Here is an 18,906-nt window from a genome sequence, read left to right as displayed (position 1 = left end):
CTGATGAAAGAAATTAAAGACGATACAAACAGACGGAGAGATATACCATGTTCTTGGATTGGAAGAATCCACATTGAGAAAATGACTATACTATCCAAAGCAATCTACAGACTCAATGCAATCCCTATCAAACTACCAATGGCATTTTTCACAGAACTAGAACAAAACACTTTACAATTTGTATGGAAACACAAAAGACCCTGAATAGCCAAAGCAATCCTGAGAAAGAAAAACGGAGCTGGAGGAATCAGACTCCCTGACTTCAGACTATACTACAAAGCTACAGTAATCAAGACAGTATGGTACTGGCACAAAAACAAAAATATAGATAATGAAACAGGATAGAAAGCCCAGAAATAAACCCATGCACATACGGTCACCTTATCTTTGATAAAGGAGGCAAGAATATACAATGGAGAAAAGACAGCCTCTTCAATAAGTGGTGCTGGGAAACTGGACAGCTACATGTAAAAGAATGAAATTAGAACACTCCCTAACACCATCCACAAAAATAAACTCAAAATGGATTAAAGATCTAAATGTAATGCCAGACAGCATAAAACTCTTAGAGGATAACATAGGCAGAACACTCTATGACATAAATCACAGCAAGACCCTTTCGACCCACCTCCTAGAGAAATGGAAATAAAAGCAAAAATTAATGAATGGGACCTAATGAAACTTAAAAGCTTTTGCATAGCAAAGGAAACCATAAACGAGACAAAAAGACAACCCTCAGAATGGGCGAAAATATTTGCAAACGAAGCAACTGACAAAGGATTAATCTCCCAAATATACAAGCAGCTCATACAGCTCAATATCAAAAACACAAACAACCCAATCCAAAAATGGGCAGAAGACCTAAACAGACATTTCTCCAAAGAAGATATACAGATAGCCAACAAACAAATGAAAAGATGCTCAACATCACCCATCATTAGAGAAATGCAAATCAAAACTACAATGTGATATCATCTCACACCGGTCAGAATGGCCATCATCAAAAAATCTACAAACAATAAATGCTGGAGAGGGTGTGGAGAAAAGGGAACCCTCATACACTGTTGGTGGGAATGTAAATTGATACAGCCACTATGGAGAACAGTATGGAGGTTCCTTAAAAAACTAAAAATAGAACTACCATAGGACCCAGCAATCCCACTACTGGGCATATACCCTGAGAAAACCATAATTCAAAAAGAGTCATGTACCACAGTGTTCACTGCAGCTCTATTTACAATAGCCAGGACATGGAAGCAACCTAAGTGTCCATCGACAGATGAATGGATAAAGAAGATGTGGCACATATATACAATGGAATATTAGCCATAAAAAGAAATGAAACTGAGTTATTTGTAGTGAGCTGGATGGACCTAGAGTCTGTCATACAGAGAGAAGTAAGTCAGAAAGAGAAAAACAAATACCGTATGCTAACACATATATATGGAATCTAAAAAAATAATGGTTCTGATGAACCTAGGGGTAAGACAGGAATAAAGACGCAGATGTAGAGAATGGACTAGAGGACTTGGGGAAGGGGAAGGGGAAGCTGGGATGAAGTAACAGTAGCATTGACAAATATACACTCCCAAATGTAAAATAGATAGCTAGTGGGAAGCAGCTGCATAGCACAGGGAGATCAGCTTGGTGCTCTGTGACCACCTAGAGAGGTGGGATAAGGAGGGTGGGAGGGAGACGTAAAAGGGAGGGGTTATGGGGATATATGTATACATATAGCTGATTCACTTTGTTATACAGCAGAAACTAACACGACATTGTAAAGATGTTAAAAAAAGATGTTAAAGATAAAGATGTTAAAAAAAAATCTAATCGGAGACTATAATCAAGAATAAAAGTACAATATGTAATAGCCCCAAGCCAGAAACAACCCAAATGCCCATCAACAGCTGAATGAATAAACAAAATGTGATCTACCCATAACCACAATGCAATACTCCTCAACAATAAATAGAAGGCAACTATCCATACACCCAACAATTTGGATGAATCTCAGAATAATTATTGAGTGAAAAAAGCCAGGCAACAAGAGTACATACAGTATAATTCCCTTTACATAAAATTCTAGAATGCAAACTAATATTTAGTGACAGGAAGGAGGGCAGTGGTTCCTTGGGGAGTGCGGGTGGGAGCGAGGGATTACAAAGGAGTATCAGGAAATATGGGGGGTGAGGAATATGTTCACTACGTTGGTTGTGGTGATGGTCTCACAGGTGTATACATGTGTCAAAATTCATCAAATTGTGCACCTTATGTGCACTTCATTAACATCAATTATACCTCAATAGAGCTGTGTTTTAAAAACTAAAATGAGCTACCATTTTCCTCCTAACATGTTGGTAAAGATTAATAACTGATAAGATCCAAAGTTGGCGAGGATGTGGGGAATGAGTACTCTCACTTGAGGTAGCACTGAAAACTGGTATAATCTTTTTGGGGAGCAATTTAGTGGCAATTATGAAAATATGAAATACAAATATATATGGACATCCCCCCTCCCCCGGGCCAGGACGTTATCCTCCAGAAATCCTGGTTCACACACAAAGGTGACAGTGCGTTTGGAAGGCAACCAAGCTCAGAGGCAGCTGGCACAGGGACTCTACGTGCTGGGGTTTGGATCCTGACTCCAGTCTGGGCTGTTCGTTAGCTTTGCAACCCTGCATCTCATTTCTTATCTGTGATCTAGGGATAAAAATATTACTTACCTCACAGGTGTTTTGAGAGTTCAATGAGAAGAATACTAGAAGTGGCGCCTACATGGTAAATGGTAAAGGCCTAACTATTATAGCATTTTAATAATGGAAAAAAAAAAGAAAACATAATGTTCATCAGTAGACGAATGGATCGAGAATGTATGGTACAGCTTTTAAGATGGAATATTTGCAGTGGTTAAGAAGAATGCATTCTCTATGTACTGACGTGAAGAGATCTCTAAGACCCACTGTCACGTTATAAAAGCAAATTGCACAACATCACGTGTATAGTTTGATCCTATTTTTGTGGGAGAAGAACTATCTGTGGGTATGACAGTGGCTACCTCTGGCGACGGGGAGAGACTGGAGGGAAGAGATACATTTAATATTTACTTCATATGGTTTTTAAAATTGGTTATAATAATCTTTCACACTTTTTATAATAAAAAATAAAACATGAATTATAAGGTAGCAGAATTTATTCTTAATTTTTGCCTGTGTGTGTCATACAGATTTCTAAGTTCCTAGATGCTAAGAGACTTGTGTTCCATTTTTCAGTTCCCCCTGAGTGTCTCACGGAGTGCCACGTTATCCAGGAGGGGCTGCTGACTAAGTGAGTGCATAAATGAACTGTCTGGCACCTTTTTCCTGAAAGGCAGCCTTTGCAACTACTTTCCAACATTAAAAAAACCCAGGGCCTTCTGGCAATCATCTTAGTTCATTCTAAGGTCAGTGTGTATTTGCTTTTTTTAGTTTTTGTCCTGGAGCATACTGGACGCTATGCAGCAAACTCATCCTTTAAAAAAAAAGAAAGTTTGCTCTTCGAATCTGACTAAATGGCGCACTTGGAGGACTGGAAACAGAATGAAATTTTTAAAAGCAGATGAAAAGGAAAAAAGGAAACTTGATGGAAAGGGTGAGCTTCCATGTTGACTAGCCCCTCGGGGGCTAATTGACTTGTTAATAAAGGACTTGCAGTGACTGGAAAAAAAAAAACCCCAAAACATTCCTGGGTATGACTCGTTTGAGGACATGCAGTTACCCAGCATGGGAAGGACAGGGGCCCACGTCTCTGTTCAGTGCTCTTCTATCAACTATATAGGGTCTGCCCAAGACGCAGTCTATTCAGCATCTATGGCTCAGAGAAGCTGGTCTCTCAAAGAGAAAACAATGCAGCGTTGTTTTGAGAAGGGCTGGGGCCAGGAGGGCAGGGAAGACCTTAGCAGAAGAGGTACATTTCTCTTTTTTTTAACATCTTTATTGGAGTATAATTGCTTTACAATGTTGTGTTGGTTTCTGCTGTATAACAAAGTGAGTCAGCTATTGGCTTTATGGCAGCTGCTGGCCTCTGCTTCCCTGGCTGAATAAGGGCTGTATGGTCAGGGATAAAGCATTTCCTGACAGGGAAAACAAGTCTCTGCTCTGGCTCCCAGGGCAGTGCCGTCTGGCCCCATGAGGTATCTGGTCTACTGTGGGAGACTGAAATTTCAAGAAACTTTAAGGCAGCACGCACATCTAGGTAATTGCATCAGACACGAAAGACAACAAAATGACAAAAAGCCCTCTCAAGCTCTTAGATGTTACTACAGGACTATCCTTTCCTGGAGCCAAATTCTCAGGAAGGACTGTGTATTTCACCCACCTAGAGGAATGCTAAGTTCACTGAACACATCCTCAGGTTCCCAGGAAGGCAAAGAAAGGGGCTGTTTCAGCTCCACTTCAGCGTATTCCAGTGACCTCACGTCCAGAGATTTCATTTCCATGTACCTGGAGTTATCTGCAAAACATGAGCCAGGGCAAAGCGGTAATGAAACACAACATACCTCAAAGAATCCCTGCAATTGTACTCCTCGCTCTGTGTGATGGGAAACAGTCCCTTGTGCTGCTTAATAACGTGAGACTAGGCCAGGGCTGCTAATTAGAACCAAAGTGCTATAACAAAGAGCTTTTTCCGCTGCCAAAAGAATGCCACACGCAAGAAAACTTGGCAAGCAGCAGCATCAGGTCTGTGGGGGGATGGGCTGCTGCTGCCTTCGGTTGGGATGATCTATCCCCGTGTCCCCGGTTCAGTAACAACTCCATCTCTGCAGGCAGAAGAATTATTGAAGTGCAAAAATTGTGCTGATGTCCACAGAAGCACTGAGGCGGGCAGAAAAGGCAATGCCATTCTCGCCCCAAGCCTGTCGAGCAGTGTTATTAAATATGAACTCCAAACACCGGCTAAGCTAATAAGCCATTAACACCAGTGCATGTCGAGACCTATACCGCCAAATACAAGGGGTTCGATCAGAGCAAGGTGAACACTTCGCTCCTTTATTCTTGCCTTCTGTAGACACAGCCCAGGCCTCAGTGTTTCTCTAGCAACAAGGCAGCTCACAGCAGCGTTTCCATGGAGACTCCGATCCACACAGGTGAAAAACAGCTCAGGTCAGCTTGACATGGAGGGAAGTCCAAGCCCGCCTACCAGCTCGTGCCAACCACAGAGCACTGGGTTGACATGTTTATTTTTAAGCCTTTCCTCTATATTTTCTGCCCTCGACTCTTATCCCCCTGACTTCAAACTCTGGAATGCTGCAGGCTTTCTGCAAAATGAATTTCTAGCTATTTTCATTGAGAGAAAATTGAGGACTACTCTCCCCTCCCCCACAGCCCTTGATGGATGTTTAGTTTCCACTTGGCACAGAAGACAGGGCTTAGCCTATTTTAAACTCTATCTTTCATGATGTCACAGTGCCAGGCACAGACACACATCACCTCCACTGGAGGTGGAGGAGCTCCCGGGACAAGTCTTGCTTCACTGTCAGACGCTGGAGAAAAGTGGGTCTGAGGTGGTGAGAATGGGAACCGGCCATGCCCCTTCGTGAGCCCCTCATTCTTCCCTCTGCCCGTTCCTTCCTCGGCCTCCCACGCTCCCGCCCCCTCACTCAGGCCTCACAGAAACAACGGCCTGGGTGGTCCTCGGTGGTGCAGGCAAGAGAGGCTGCTTGCCGATCCTTAGGAACCAAAGTTCCTTTGATAACTCCAAACATTTGCTAATTTAGTTGGCACAGTCCATCTGGGATCCCGTAAATTCAGAGGAGTCCGTCCTATCTGAGCTCGCTTCTCAGAAACGTGTGGCCACCCATCCGACTTCCTTTACACCAATTGCCTAAAAGCTCTAACAATTTAGCCAGGCTGTTAAGCTTGCCTTCTGCACCAGCTTTCAGGCTGGCTGAAGCCTTACTTCTGTTCGTTCCAGCCTGCACACGCCCCTACGCTGCTCTAGGGAAGCAGTGGTCCGATCAACCCAACCGCACAGGAGAAAAAGGAGGTAGTTACCCTGGGTCGACACTCCGTGGCAAGCCTGGCTTTGGAGGTCTGTTTCGGTGAGGGGGCTGGCTTTCTCCTCCAAGGGGCTGCCTTCACCAGCCCCATCTTCCAGGGTCCCCCTGGCCTTACAGTCATCAAGAAAGGGGCCAGGCTGCCAGGCCCTCTCCTCTGCTGGCCTGGGGGAAGACATTTGCTGGAGTGTTGGGGCCAGACGAACATCTGAGCTCTCTGCTCCCTTTGCCTGCATCTCGTAGCAATCTGAGCCCTCCAGTGCGAGGCCCGTCTCGCATTCAGCTGGCTTCTGCTCAACATCCAGATTTAGGCCAGGCGTTTCCACGTCCACGTCACTGGGGCAGCTCACGGAAGCAGACGGCAGTTCTTTGGGCGACTCGAGGCTGATTTCCGCAGCCTCCTTACCTACGGTCTTGACTCCCTCCTTGGAGAACTCTTTGGTTAAGTCCAGGTCTAAGGTGGTTGTCACACAGGGACATATCTCTGGACAGATTGTGTCCTTCTGTTCGATGGGCACAGTTTCCTCCAGTTCTGGGATGTCCGGTTCCATGATAAAATCTTCTTCCTCCCCCACCTCGTCCACTGTAACCAGCTCCTCCATGTTCGTGGGGCACCAGCTCTCCCCCTCTGCCTCACTTCCACTTTCCGAATCTTGCTCCTGAATACAAATGAGGAATGGAGGTCAGAGGGTGGCTGAGGAATGGGTCTTGGTATTTAACCAGAAGAGGGTGCAAACCTTGACCATAGGACCCCTCAAACCAGAAAGATGCTGAGCAATCTTACTCCTACCTGGGAACATTTACTGGGTAATTAGGAGCTGTAAATCACTGTGATGAGTGATGAGAAGTCTCTCATCATTGATTTATCCCTAGGATGAGGCTCCGAACAGCACAGGAGTTGGAATAAGCCCTTAATGTTTAACCCACCAAGTGGACAAAGAATTTCAACTCCTGGTATATAGTAGGTGCTCAATAAATAGTTTTTTTCTTTTGTTTTGTTTAGTTGTTTTTTTAGTTGTGGGCAACACATTTTTATTCAGGAATGTGGCTTAGAGGTGTTTCTATATCATCGGACCTACATCTACACCTTAACTGTTAATGCCCATGTAGGATTCCAATGAAAGTTACTTAACCTGCTTCCTAATAATAGATATCAATCTCTGCTCATCTTTTTCTGATCAATTTCTGGAAATTTTATTTTTTTTAATTCTGAAAAATAAATAGTTTTTGAACAAATGAATGATTGAGTTGTAAGCGCTGCACGCATCAACTTTCTGGAGCTATTTCCTTGCAAGTAGGGCACCACTAAATGTTAAGTGCAGCAAAGTCCCTACAAAATTCTCCCAAACAACCTCTCCCAGCAAGGGTGCAACCCTCCGTAGCCATGGCTCAAACTTGGCCCCTCCTGAAACTTTCCCCTTGCTTCCCCAGCAGCCCATGGACCCAGCAGCCAGCTTTAGGAGATCAGTTTCCCTGCCAGCGATACTCATCTCTCTGCCTCTCCTGGCCGGAAAGGCACGAAGCTGGCCACGTTCCAAGGACACTTCTTTTTGCTGTGGCAGCCCCAGCCCTGTAACTGGGTTTTTCATTTTAATTAAGTAAAATAATCTTTACAAGCATGGTAGATGTTTTGTTAATCCCAGGGTCAGGGCCTGCTGAGGTTCAGGACCCCAGCTTGAGTACCCAAAGCCCCCTTCCTCCTCCAGCCCCTCCCAAGGCAGCTGCCTATTTTGGGAGCCTGGCTCTGAAGCCTGAGTCTTTTTTGGGCACATGTTTTCTCTTATAAGCGCGGCCAAGTTACTGAAGACTGAGGCAGAGCCCAGGCATGTGGTAAAGATTTCCTCAATAAAGACTGTGCAAAGATCCCAGGCAAAGCCATTCCTCCAAGAAGTGCTGGCTTCATTCACAGACCCGCTGGTGGGGTCTCATGCACATCCCATGCAGCAAGCAGGTCATCACCCGGCAGGATGGGGATGCCTGTGACTTGGAGCCCGGTGGCTGCTGTGTTGATGCGGCTACACTGCCAGTATCTGGGACAAACTTTACCTTCCTTGCCTTTGTGTTCGCTGCATCAGAGGACTCTGTTTCTTTCTCCTGCCTGCCCAGATGCAGGGGGCTCTCTTCCATGCTGTCCTGTTCCTCTTTTTCAGCCTTACCAAAGGAAGAGCAGAACAAATCAAGTCAACAGTGAGAAGTGGCAGAGGGCACGCCAAGAGGAAAACAACACTATTGAGCACAGCTAATGCTGTCGGATGTGTTTCACACACATCACTTCCTTTATCCTCACAGAACCCCTCAGAGGCAGGTGCTATTATCATCTTCATTATATAGATGGGGAAACTGAGGCTCAGAGAGGTTAAGTAACTTGTTCAAGGTCACACAAACGGAGGCACAGAAATGTCTTCACAGCTTTAGGGAGGCAGACGTCCCTGGCAAACTGGGTACTTTTTGCAGCTGTATAATCTGTAGACAGTGAGGGTGAGTAAAGGGGCCAAGGGGGAACCGACCCTGGGGTTCACAACCATCATGGTGACACCTCACCAACAGATCAGTCTTAGCCATAAAAAAAATCACCTCCAGGCCACTTATGGGTAGGAAGGGTGTTGTCACCCAATCAGGGCCCCTCTCACCTCTCTTTTGCCTTATCTCTGTCGTAGAGCTATAGCCCCAACTAGCAATCCCGCCCCGTCTTCCTTCCTCCTATTCCCTCCCTCAGATTAAGTCCCTCACACTAGTACTCATGTCTGGGAAATTGAACAACTGAAAGCAGATGTTTGCTTTGAGAATTAGGGTCTCTGACCAACCTTGAAAACAGGGGTCAGCCAACTATAGTCCTCAAGCCAAATCTGATTCAGTTCCTCTTTTTTGTACAGTCTGCGAATTAACAATGCTTCTCATGTGTCTAAATGGCTGTATGTTAAATGCTTATATTATATTAGGTACATAATATCCTCAATTTTGCCTCGTGGCCCATATGCCTAAAATAGTTACTCTCTGGTGTTTTGTAGAAAAAGTTTGCCAATTCCCATTTCAGAAGGTTGAGGAGGACGTTCTCCCACGACAAACTCTGGCCACCAAATCAGTCACTGTTCCTGGGCATTCTTGGGAGGAAGTTGCATTTGCTCGACAATTTTGGCCGAGGTTGGCTCAAAGTAAACCACTCTCGCTCTGATTTCTTAAGAGAAGACACACCCGTCTTTGCCGACAAGGAGGCAGCCGGGGCAGGAGCTCAGGGCTGACGGGTTTAACCAGTTGTTATGGGACAGGAGAAGACGGTTTAAATCCTCGAGTCTTTGCTCTTTCCGGTGTTCAGAGCGGAAGCTCTGCTCCAGCCTTCTGAGCCGACCTGAGCTCAAAGCAGCTCCAAATGCCTTTTTAGCCCTCAGAATCCAGAGCTTCTACCAACAGGGGACCCCTTTTCTTTATTTTTGTCTTCCTGAATAAATTATCCATGGCCCTCCCTTGTCAAAATAAATAGCCCTTACCCTTCCCAGGCACTTCCGGCAGCACACGCCCAGGTCAACACAGTAAAGAGACTCCCTCCAGTTCAAGCTGGGAGAGGCAGGGACAGCCTGGCCGCCAAAAGCCCCCCGCCAGGCAGACCTGCTCTCCCTCCCTGCAGGCAAAGGAGATAGAGCAGTGCCTTTCAGCGCACCCCTGGCCCTGGGAGCATTTCCAGGTGACAGCAGCTTACAGGGAACAGACAAATGCAACCAAGGCACTCATCCCATCCCGCCACCAAGCAGCTCAGGGAGCAATGTGTTAGGTCCCAACTGCTGCAAGCAGGGCTGCCACCACAGGGCCGGGGTTACTGCTAAACCACCTCCTAGGTGGTCTTTCACTTCTGCTCTGTAGCCCCCTCCCAAGTGTATTCTCCCCGAGGCGATGAGGAATGATGACTCCAAAATGCAAAATCTATCATATCCTCACTGCACCTTCTTGCATGAACATTTCGTTCTCTTCCCCTTTGCTTCACCCAGTAAATACCCACCTTTCCTTTCAATCCCAGCAGCCGCACATCCTAACCAAGGAGAGCCTCTGATTCGTTACAGGCAGTGGTCCCCAACCTTTTTGGCACCAGGGACTGGTTTCGTGGAAGACAGTTTTTCCATGGACGGGGAGGGATGGGGGGGGCGGGGGATGGCTCAGGCGGTAACGCCAGTGACGGGAGCCGCAGGTGAAGCTTTGCTCGCCTGCCTGCCACTCACCTCCTGCTGTGCAGCCGGGTTCCTAACCAGAGGTTAGGGGACCCCTGCTTACCGGCACTAAGAGCACTGTATCCTCCATCTCCTTAGCACTTCACACTCACACTCGTGTACTCATTTAAGGAATTATTTGATTAGCATGCTTTTCATTAGACCATGAGCTCCATGAGATCAAGAGTCATTTTAGCTTTGGCTCACAACTGCAGCCCCAGTGCTAGGTGCTCCACGAACACTGGTCAGTACAAGAATGGAGACAGGTAGGAGAGGGTGGAGTGAATAACAAGTACACACCTGCCTCCCAGCATGCTTGGGTCTCTGTCTGGGCTTTGAACTGAACATAAGTGGGTTTGCTATTTCTGTCTCCTAGGGATTGTTTATACTGGGGGCTGCATTCTGGGGACACCTGGGGCTCCATCTGGCCCACAGACATGTTTTGTTCTATACAGTTTCTAAAACGTGGGAAATTTCATACAGACACCTGCATCTGGACTTTGGTCTTGCTCTAAGAAATGGGAAATCTGACAACACAGGGCAGCTGTGCCTGAATGGCAGCCACAGAATGGAGCTGAGCAGTGGCTGCCCCAGCAGACAGGTACCTCCTGCTTGGTCCACCATGGTCCCAGCTCTCCACCTTGGCTTCAATCATGCTGCCTGGCTTCCCTTCTCTAGGCACCTGCTTCTGTAAACCCTGATGCCCCTTCCAGGAAAGTGGGGGAGCGCTTCTTTCCAAGTCTCCCTATTCAGTGACTTGACTTCTTTCTTTTACCTCTGGTCTCATGGTCAGGGCTGGGCCTCATGTCTGGCTGTGGCCACCCAGAAACACTGAGCAGCGCACACACTGGCTTCCCCAGCACTGGGCGCTCTCTCCAGAATCTCCCAGGGTTTCCCGTGAGCACAAGCTTGTTAAAGTCCTACAGCAGCCTTGTGATCACACCCATTTCACAAACAAGAAAACCGAGGCTGAGAAGAACAGGGTGTGACTTGGTTCTCAGACACCAGGCCTCTACCTCCAGAGTCTGGGTTCAGTCATTCATTCCTTCAACAAATACTTATTGAATGCCCACTCTGGGCCAAACCCTAATCTAGGAGCTGGGGGCAGGGCAGTGAGCACAGCAGACAAAAATTCCTGCCCTCATGGAGGTTACATGGGGGATGGGGGTAGGGGAGGGTTGGGAGGGAGAGCAGACTCTAAATAAAATAAATAAAGACATTAGGGGATAGGTCAGAAGGAGACAGATGCCACCGAGAAAAAGAAAGCAGGGAAGGAAAAGAAGTGGGTTGGGATGTTGTGATTTTATGTGGTGGCCAAAAATAAACGTTGGAGACTGCGACAGTGAGTAGGGAGCCACATGGACTTTGGTGGGGGAGGAGCTCCCAGGCAGGGGAACATGTGCAAAGGCCCTGTGGTGGGAGGTGCCTGATATATCATAAGAAAGGCAGGGACCCTGTCCGCAGCCCTGCTGCCTTCATTCCCCAAGTTTAGTCACTGCCTGTTCTCGGACTCCTGGAGCAACCCTGTGGGTTCTAGGTTGTTCTCAAGATTGTGATGAGAAGTTTGAGATCAGTGAGGAAAACTCTTTGTTCTGCTGTTATTCCATCAAATGGTATTGGCTGCCTGGCTCCAAACCCACAGAAACAATCTGCTGGGGACCCCAACAAGTCCCTACTGACCCCACTCTAGGGCTATTAGAGGCGGAACCTACTAGAAGGACAGAATTGTGGGGAAACCCACGGGGCCTTTCTGGGAAGCTTTTTTTGCATCAGGGGCTCTTGGGATGGTCCACAGCATGTGTCACCATGAATGAGCAATGTTGTGCAAACCAGTGAAAGTAGGGTGGGTACAATAGGAGAAGTTACCAAAGAGTCTCAGAAGTGTGGGTAGGAGGGCAAAGGGGCAGCTCCGCCCCTTTGCCATGGAGGACAGAGGGTTCCAGACTGGTGGTATGTGTATGAGGCCTTGAGGCCCTGCTAACTCTCACTCTCTTTCCTTCTTTTCTCAAGGTGCTGACCCATCACCAGCCCCTTGGACACCTCCGAGCATAGACACTCTTCTTAAAAACATCCACTAGTTCACAGCTTCTCTGGATCCAGTTCAAGTACAAACAAGAGGTCCTTCATGGGCCCACCCCACCCACTTCCCTAATCTCATCTCCTGTGCTTCCCCTGCTCTGCCAGGGGAAGTTGTGGCAGACTTTGAGATGGGCAAAAAAGATTGCTGGGAGTCCTTCCAATGGAAGGCTGGGCATTTGTCTAGCACCCTTCCAGGGTACTTGATTCTATCGGAGTCTGCACCTTTCATTAGCTTGAACTGAGCTATTTCACAACTTTGTAAACTGCAGAAATGTGATAATAGTACACATGATTCTTGTTCATAGAGATGCGAAGGAACTTTATCTGCTGGAGATGCCACTGATTCCCACAGAAGAGGCCAGTTTCACATCTATTAGCAAATTCACCTCAGCATTACTGAGTGCCTCTATATGCCTGCTCTTTGGATTCTCCTCTGAACAGCCTTTCACATCTTACTGGTTCCCTCATTAATTAATGAGTTAAACAATACCTTTGACATGTATTCATTTTATGTTTGTATGAGAGCCATGATTTTACTTCTTAAAAACATTACCCTTTAATATGCCCTAAAGGTACAGCCACGTTGAGTATCTCCAGGTTCTTCAAAACAGTCTTCCCTGTTATGAAGAACCTGGAGTATTACTCGGCCGTAAAAAAGAATGAAATAACGCCATTTGCAACAACATAGATAGACCCGGGGAGAATTATGTTTAGTGAAATAAGTCAGACAGAGAAAGACAAGTACTGTATGTTATCACTTATATGTGGGATCTAACAAATAAAATGAATGAATATAACAAAACAGAAAAGAACTCACAGATACAGAGAACAAAAGAGTAGTTACCAGTAGGGACTGGGAAGGTGGGAGGGTCAAGATAGGGCTAGGGGATTAAGGGGTATAAACTGCTATGTATAAAATAAGTAAGCAACAAGGATATATTGTAAAGCACAGGGAATACAGCCAATATTTTATAATAACTTTAAATGAAGTGTAATCTATAAAATAGCAAATCACTACGTTGTAAACCTGAAACTAATATATTATAAATCAGCAATAAAAAAAGTCTTCCTTTCTCACTTTTGCCCTTGCTGCTTCCCATACTGCCTTTTTCCCCACTTTCGATGTCCAGCTCAAATGCCACCTCCTCTGTGCAGCTCTCCTTCTCTCCTGTGCAGAGCTGACTGTCCACTTGACTCCAGCAGGGGCCCCACTGTATGCAAATTATTTTTGTAGGTTAGCTTCCACCACTAGAACTTAATCTCTGCCATAACATGACTACTTCCTACTCATCTTTGAACCCCTGTGCCTAGCACACCCCCCGGCAACGCATGTAGGAATAAAGTCGTGGCCAAAGCACGGCCCTTCAGTGTTCATGGAGTTGAGGCCTGGGATTCCTATTCGGACTTAGTCATTGTCAACAGCTCCTGGGTCAGACTAGAAGATATGCACGTAGGATTTTTTCTTTTCTTTTTGCGGTACGCGGGCCTCTCACTGTTGTGGCCTCTCCCGTTACGGAGCACAGGCTCCAGATGCACAGCTCACGGGCCCAGCCGCTCCACGGCATGTGGGATCTTCCAGGACCGGGGCACGAACCCGTGTCCCCTGCATCGGCAGGCAGACTCTCAACCACTGCGCCACCAGGAAAGCCCGCATGTAGGATTTTTTAAGTGGATTCTTTATGCAGGCCACCCCCACCTCCTCGCCAACCTCCACCATCCCACTCCTACTTAAATGCAGGCGGCTCTGGCAAGAAAGAGGCGCAAGCCAAACTAGAGTATAAACCTGGTACCCAGAGTCCTCCTTGTGACCCCCTGTGTGAACTGAAGTCGTGCAGCACGTTGTGAGCCCTGGCTGAAGCACTTGGATGAAAGGTGCCAGCCAGCTACTGAGCATTTTTATTCCAGTGGAAGGAAAACACTGTGGACTGGGTCTAGAGAAACACATCAAGCCCTGGGTGCCCAGTATCACTGAATGGGTGGTGGCTGCTTCTCCTTTACCACCTCTCATCAAAGCTCCAACACTGGTAGACGTTTTCGGCAGGAGAGAGGATGGAGCGAACCAAAGGTCTAATCTCCCCCGGCACGGTCTGTGGGTACAGACACCTCAGGGCCGTCCCGCTCTAGACAAACAGACAAAATAGAAGGACTTTGCATCACGTCCCTGCCTAATTTCTAGTAAAGGCAGCAGGGTGCTGTGGGACTTGGATCACCATTCCAGCTCCAACATTTCCTGACTGTGTGTCCTTGGGCAACTAACTTAAAATCTCTGTGCCTCGGTTTCCTCATCTATAGCAATGATAGTATCATTACTAGTATTACCTCATAGGCTTGCCGTGAGGATTAAAGTGAGATAAAGTGTTTAGCACAGTGCCTGGTACAGAGTAAACATTCAGTAAATCTTTCATTCACTCAATAAACGTTCATCACCATTCTATTAATAGTATTCTCCCATGGGACCTGCCTCTCCTTACCTGGCGGAAGGGATTACATTATTACCTCATTCTCTGCCATTTTGCTTTCTTTACTATCAGCTCCGTCTTGGTCTCTATCAGGTCTCTTGGTTCTGGTTTTCTCACTCTGCTTCGACTTGGTGCCCTTCGGTTCCAGCCCGTCTTCCCTGCCCGAGCCGTCAGCGGGGGCGTGTCTGCCTTCCCGCAGCCTGGCCTCATCTTTCCTCCTGGACCTCCCAGGGACATCCTGCTGCTGCTTCAGATACTTGTCCGATTTGCCCTTGGACTCTTTGCGGTAATAGCCGTCTTCTCGGCTTTTGTATCCCGACGCTGAGTGGAGCAGGTTGGGGGACCCAGACCTCGGGTGCCTTTCTCGGTAGCCCCTCCCTCCTTCCAGCCGTTCATCTAACTCGGCCTTGTCCAATTGCCGGGGGTACTGTTTGCGGTCATGCGCCCATGTGTCCATCCTGTCCCTCTTGTCCTCCCCGTTCTCCCTCCAGGGGACCGGGCCTCGCTCTTCCTCCCTCCTGGCGTAGGGCGAGTGCTCCCACGAGTCCCGGCCGCTGCCCCAGTCAGCCCGAGAGGGGCCTGGGGGGCTGTGAGAAGAGCTGCAGGAGGTGAAGCTCGGAGTGTGGGACCTCGGGGACAATGACCGGCTCACCGGACTTCGAGATCTCGGCCTTTCTGGGCCGTATCTGTGAGGGAGCAAAGGAGCCGTTTTAGAATCTGCACCTTCCTCAGCCTCCATCCCCAGATACACGCCGTCTTTGCAACAGACATACTGTGCGCGTGACCCCACCTGGCCATAACACGCTTCACCACAACTGCGCAGAGCGCACAGAAAGGTCCAGGACAAGCTTTTCCTCCCTCCAGGCTTCTAGGAGGGATTTTCCCTGAGCACAGACCTGGGGGCTTTCTGCCCCTTTACTCATTCTGCTCCTGGGAACTGGGATGAAAAATTGGGCTGTTCTGGCTCACCCCAGCTCTCTTCCTCTTGGAAATGAGCTACGCTCAGGGAGGAGGAGACTCTCCTGGTGGGCGGGGGCGGGGTGCGCCGAGTTGCCCTGGTCCATCCTGGTAGGCAAGACTGCCTAACCCCGGGGTTCAATCAGCCGACCTCTTGACTATGAGACTGAAGCCGTCCCTCCACCTGGCCTCTACCGAAATAAAGGCCACCTATTGGGTTCCATTTTTCTAGGAAGGCATTTTGGGGTTGGAAGAATCCTTAGAGCCCTGACCTGCTCATGTATCAGATGAAGAAACAGAAACACAGAAAAAAACCCCAGCCCGTATAGGGTTCAGAGCAAGACCTCTTGGTCACCTGCACCCCGACTCTACCACAGAACTGCAGGGTCACGGTGTGGCTTCACAGTCTTTTAAAAACCCAAACAACTATAATATTAAAAACAAACAAACGAACAAAAATCCCAAACTTGAAACAGCTACATACAAAGATATACACACACACACACACACACACACACAAAGGTTGTTATTAAGCAGGTCAACTGAGTCATCCACCTGACATTCTAAAAGGACAGGCAACTTTCATTTGGTTCCCAAATACAGGAAAACCACGCAGTCCTCACTGACCAGGGGACAAGAGACGTGGCTCACTGGGACCAGCCTTGACCTCCACTGGGGAAGCAGCCTGGGCCGGGCCCTCTGCAGCGAGGTTAGGGTGCCATCTGCAGCGGCCCTGGGTAAGAGCCACAGAATGTGCCGGCCAGGTGCCGCTCCTGCTTTTTCCACAGTGGCCTCTGCAGGGACTGTCTCCATAGGGCAGTGACAGTGGTGGACTTGTAGCCCGGGCTTGGCAGGGTCACAACTTCAGCTGGGAGAAATGAGTTGGAAATGTGACTGCACTCGATGTTCAGAGTAAATGACTGGGCAGGTCATGGATGTTTCTACACCTACATTCAGCTCAAGAAAAATCAAGGGCTGGCTCTAAACAGAAGACACCCACACCACACACACCCACACATGTACCACACACACCCACACCACACACACCCACACACATGTACCACACACACCCACACCACACACACCCACACCACACACACCCACACCACACACACCCACACCACACACACCCACACACATGTACCACACACACCCACACCACACACACCCACACCACACACACACCCACACCACACACACCCACACCACACACATACACACACCACACACATACACACCACACACACACCCACACCACACACACACCCACACCACACACATTACAACACACACCAAACACACACACCACACACACACCCACACCACACACATTACAACACACACCAAACACACACACCACACACACACCCACACCACACACATACACATACCACACACATTACAACACACACCAAACACACACACCGCACAATACACCCACACCACACACACCACACACACCACACACATTACAACACACACCAAACACACACACCACACACACACCCACACCACACACATTACAACACACACCAAACACACACACCACACACACACCCACACCACACACATTACAACACACACCAAACACACACACCACACACACACCCACACCACACACACCCACACACATGTACCACACACACCCACACCACACACACACCCACACCACACACATACACATACCACACACACCCACACCACACACACCCCCACACCACACACATTACAACACACACACACCCACACCACACACACACCCACACCACACACATACACATACCACACACACCCACACCACACACACCCCCACACCACACACACCCACACCACACACACCCCCACACCACACACATTACAACACACACACACCCACACCACACACACACCCACACCACACACATACACATACCACACACACCCACACCACACACACACCCACACCACACACACACCCACACCACACACATACACATACCACACACACCCACACCACACACACCCCCACACCACACACATTACAACACACACACACCCACACCACACACACACCCACACCACACACACACCCACACCACACACACCCACACCACACACACCACACACACCACACACACCCACACCACACACACACCCACACCACACACACCCACACCACACACACCCACACACATGTACCACACACACCCACACCACACACACACCCACACCACACACACCCACACACATGTACCACATACACCCACACATGTACCACATACACATACCACACACATACACATACCACACACATTACAACACACACCAAACACACACACCACACACACCCACACCACACATGTACCACATACACCCACACATGTACCACATACACATACCACACACACACCCACACCACACACACACCCCCACACCACACACATTACAACACACACCAAACACACACACCGCACAATACACCCACACATGTACCACATACACATACCACACACATACACATACCACACACATTACAACACACACCAAACACCCACACCACACACACACCCACACCACACACACACCCACACCACACACATACACATACCACACACATTACAACACACACCAAACACCCACACCACACACACACCCACACCACACACATTACAACACACACCAAACACACACACCACACACACACCCACACCACACACACACCCACACATGTACCACATACACATACCACACATGTACCACATACACACACCACACATGTACCACATACACATACCACACATGTACCACATACACATACCACACATGTACCACATACACACACCACACATGTACCACATACACATACCACACACATTACAACACACACCAAACACACACACCGCACAATACACCCACACCACACACACACCCACACCACACACATACACATACCACACACATTACAACACACACCAAACACACACACCGCACAATACACCCACACATGTACCACATACACATACCACACACATTACAACACACACCAAACACACACACCGCACAATACACCCACACATGTACCACATACACATACCACACACATTACAACACACACCAAACACACACACCACACAATACACCCACACACCACACACACCAAACACAACACACTACACACACCACACGCACAATACAACCACACACC

General features: G+C 48.0%; 1 protein-coding gene across 2 annotated transcripts in view; it reads right to left on the bottom strand.

Annotated features, from left to right (window-relative positions):
• The window catches only part of RBM20 (RNA binding motif protein 20), a 216,730-nt gene that overhangs the window by 12,497 nt on the left and 185,327 nt on the right, over positions 1–18,906 (bottom strand). For both annotated transcript variants that reach the window (XM_049697037.1, XM_033421057.2), the window contains exons 9-12: positions 14,803–15,451; positions 8,078–8,182; positions 6,030–6,690; positions 4,354–4,488 (exon numbers count right to left, since the gene is read on the bottom strand). In XM_049697037.1, the coding sequence (XP_049552994.1) occupies positions 4,354–4,488; positions 6,030–6,690; positions 8,078–8,182; positions 14,803–15,451 (1,550 nt within the window). The remainder of the gene's footprint in view (positions 1–4,353; positions 4,489–6,029; positions 6,691–8,077; positions 8,183–14,802; positions 15,452–18,906) is intronic.

The sequence above is a fragment of the Orcinus orca genome, chromosome 14 (assembly GCF_937001465.1).
Source record: "Orcinus orca chromosome 14, mOrcOrc1.1, whole genome shotgun sequence".
NCBI classification, from domain to species: domain Eukaryota; kingdom Metazoa; phylum Chordata; class Mammalia; order Artiodactyla; family Delphinidae; genus Orcinus; species Orcinus orca.
Note: the sequence above shows the minus strand (reverse complement) of the source record. Positions and strands in the feature narration are given on the sequence as shown.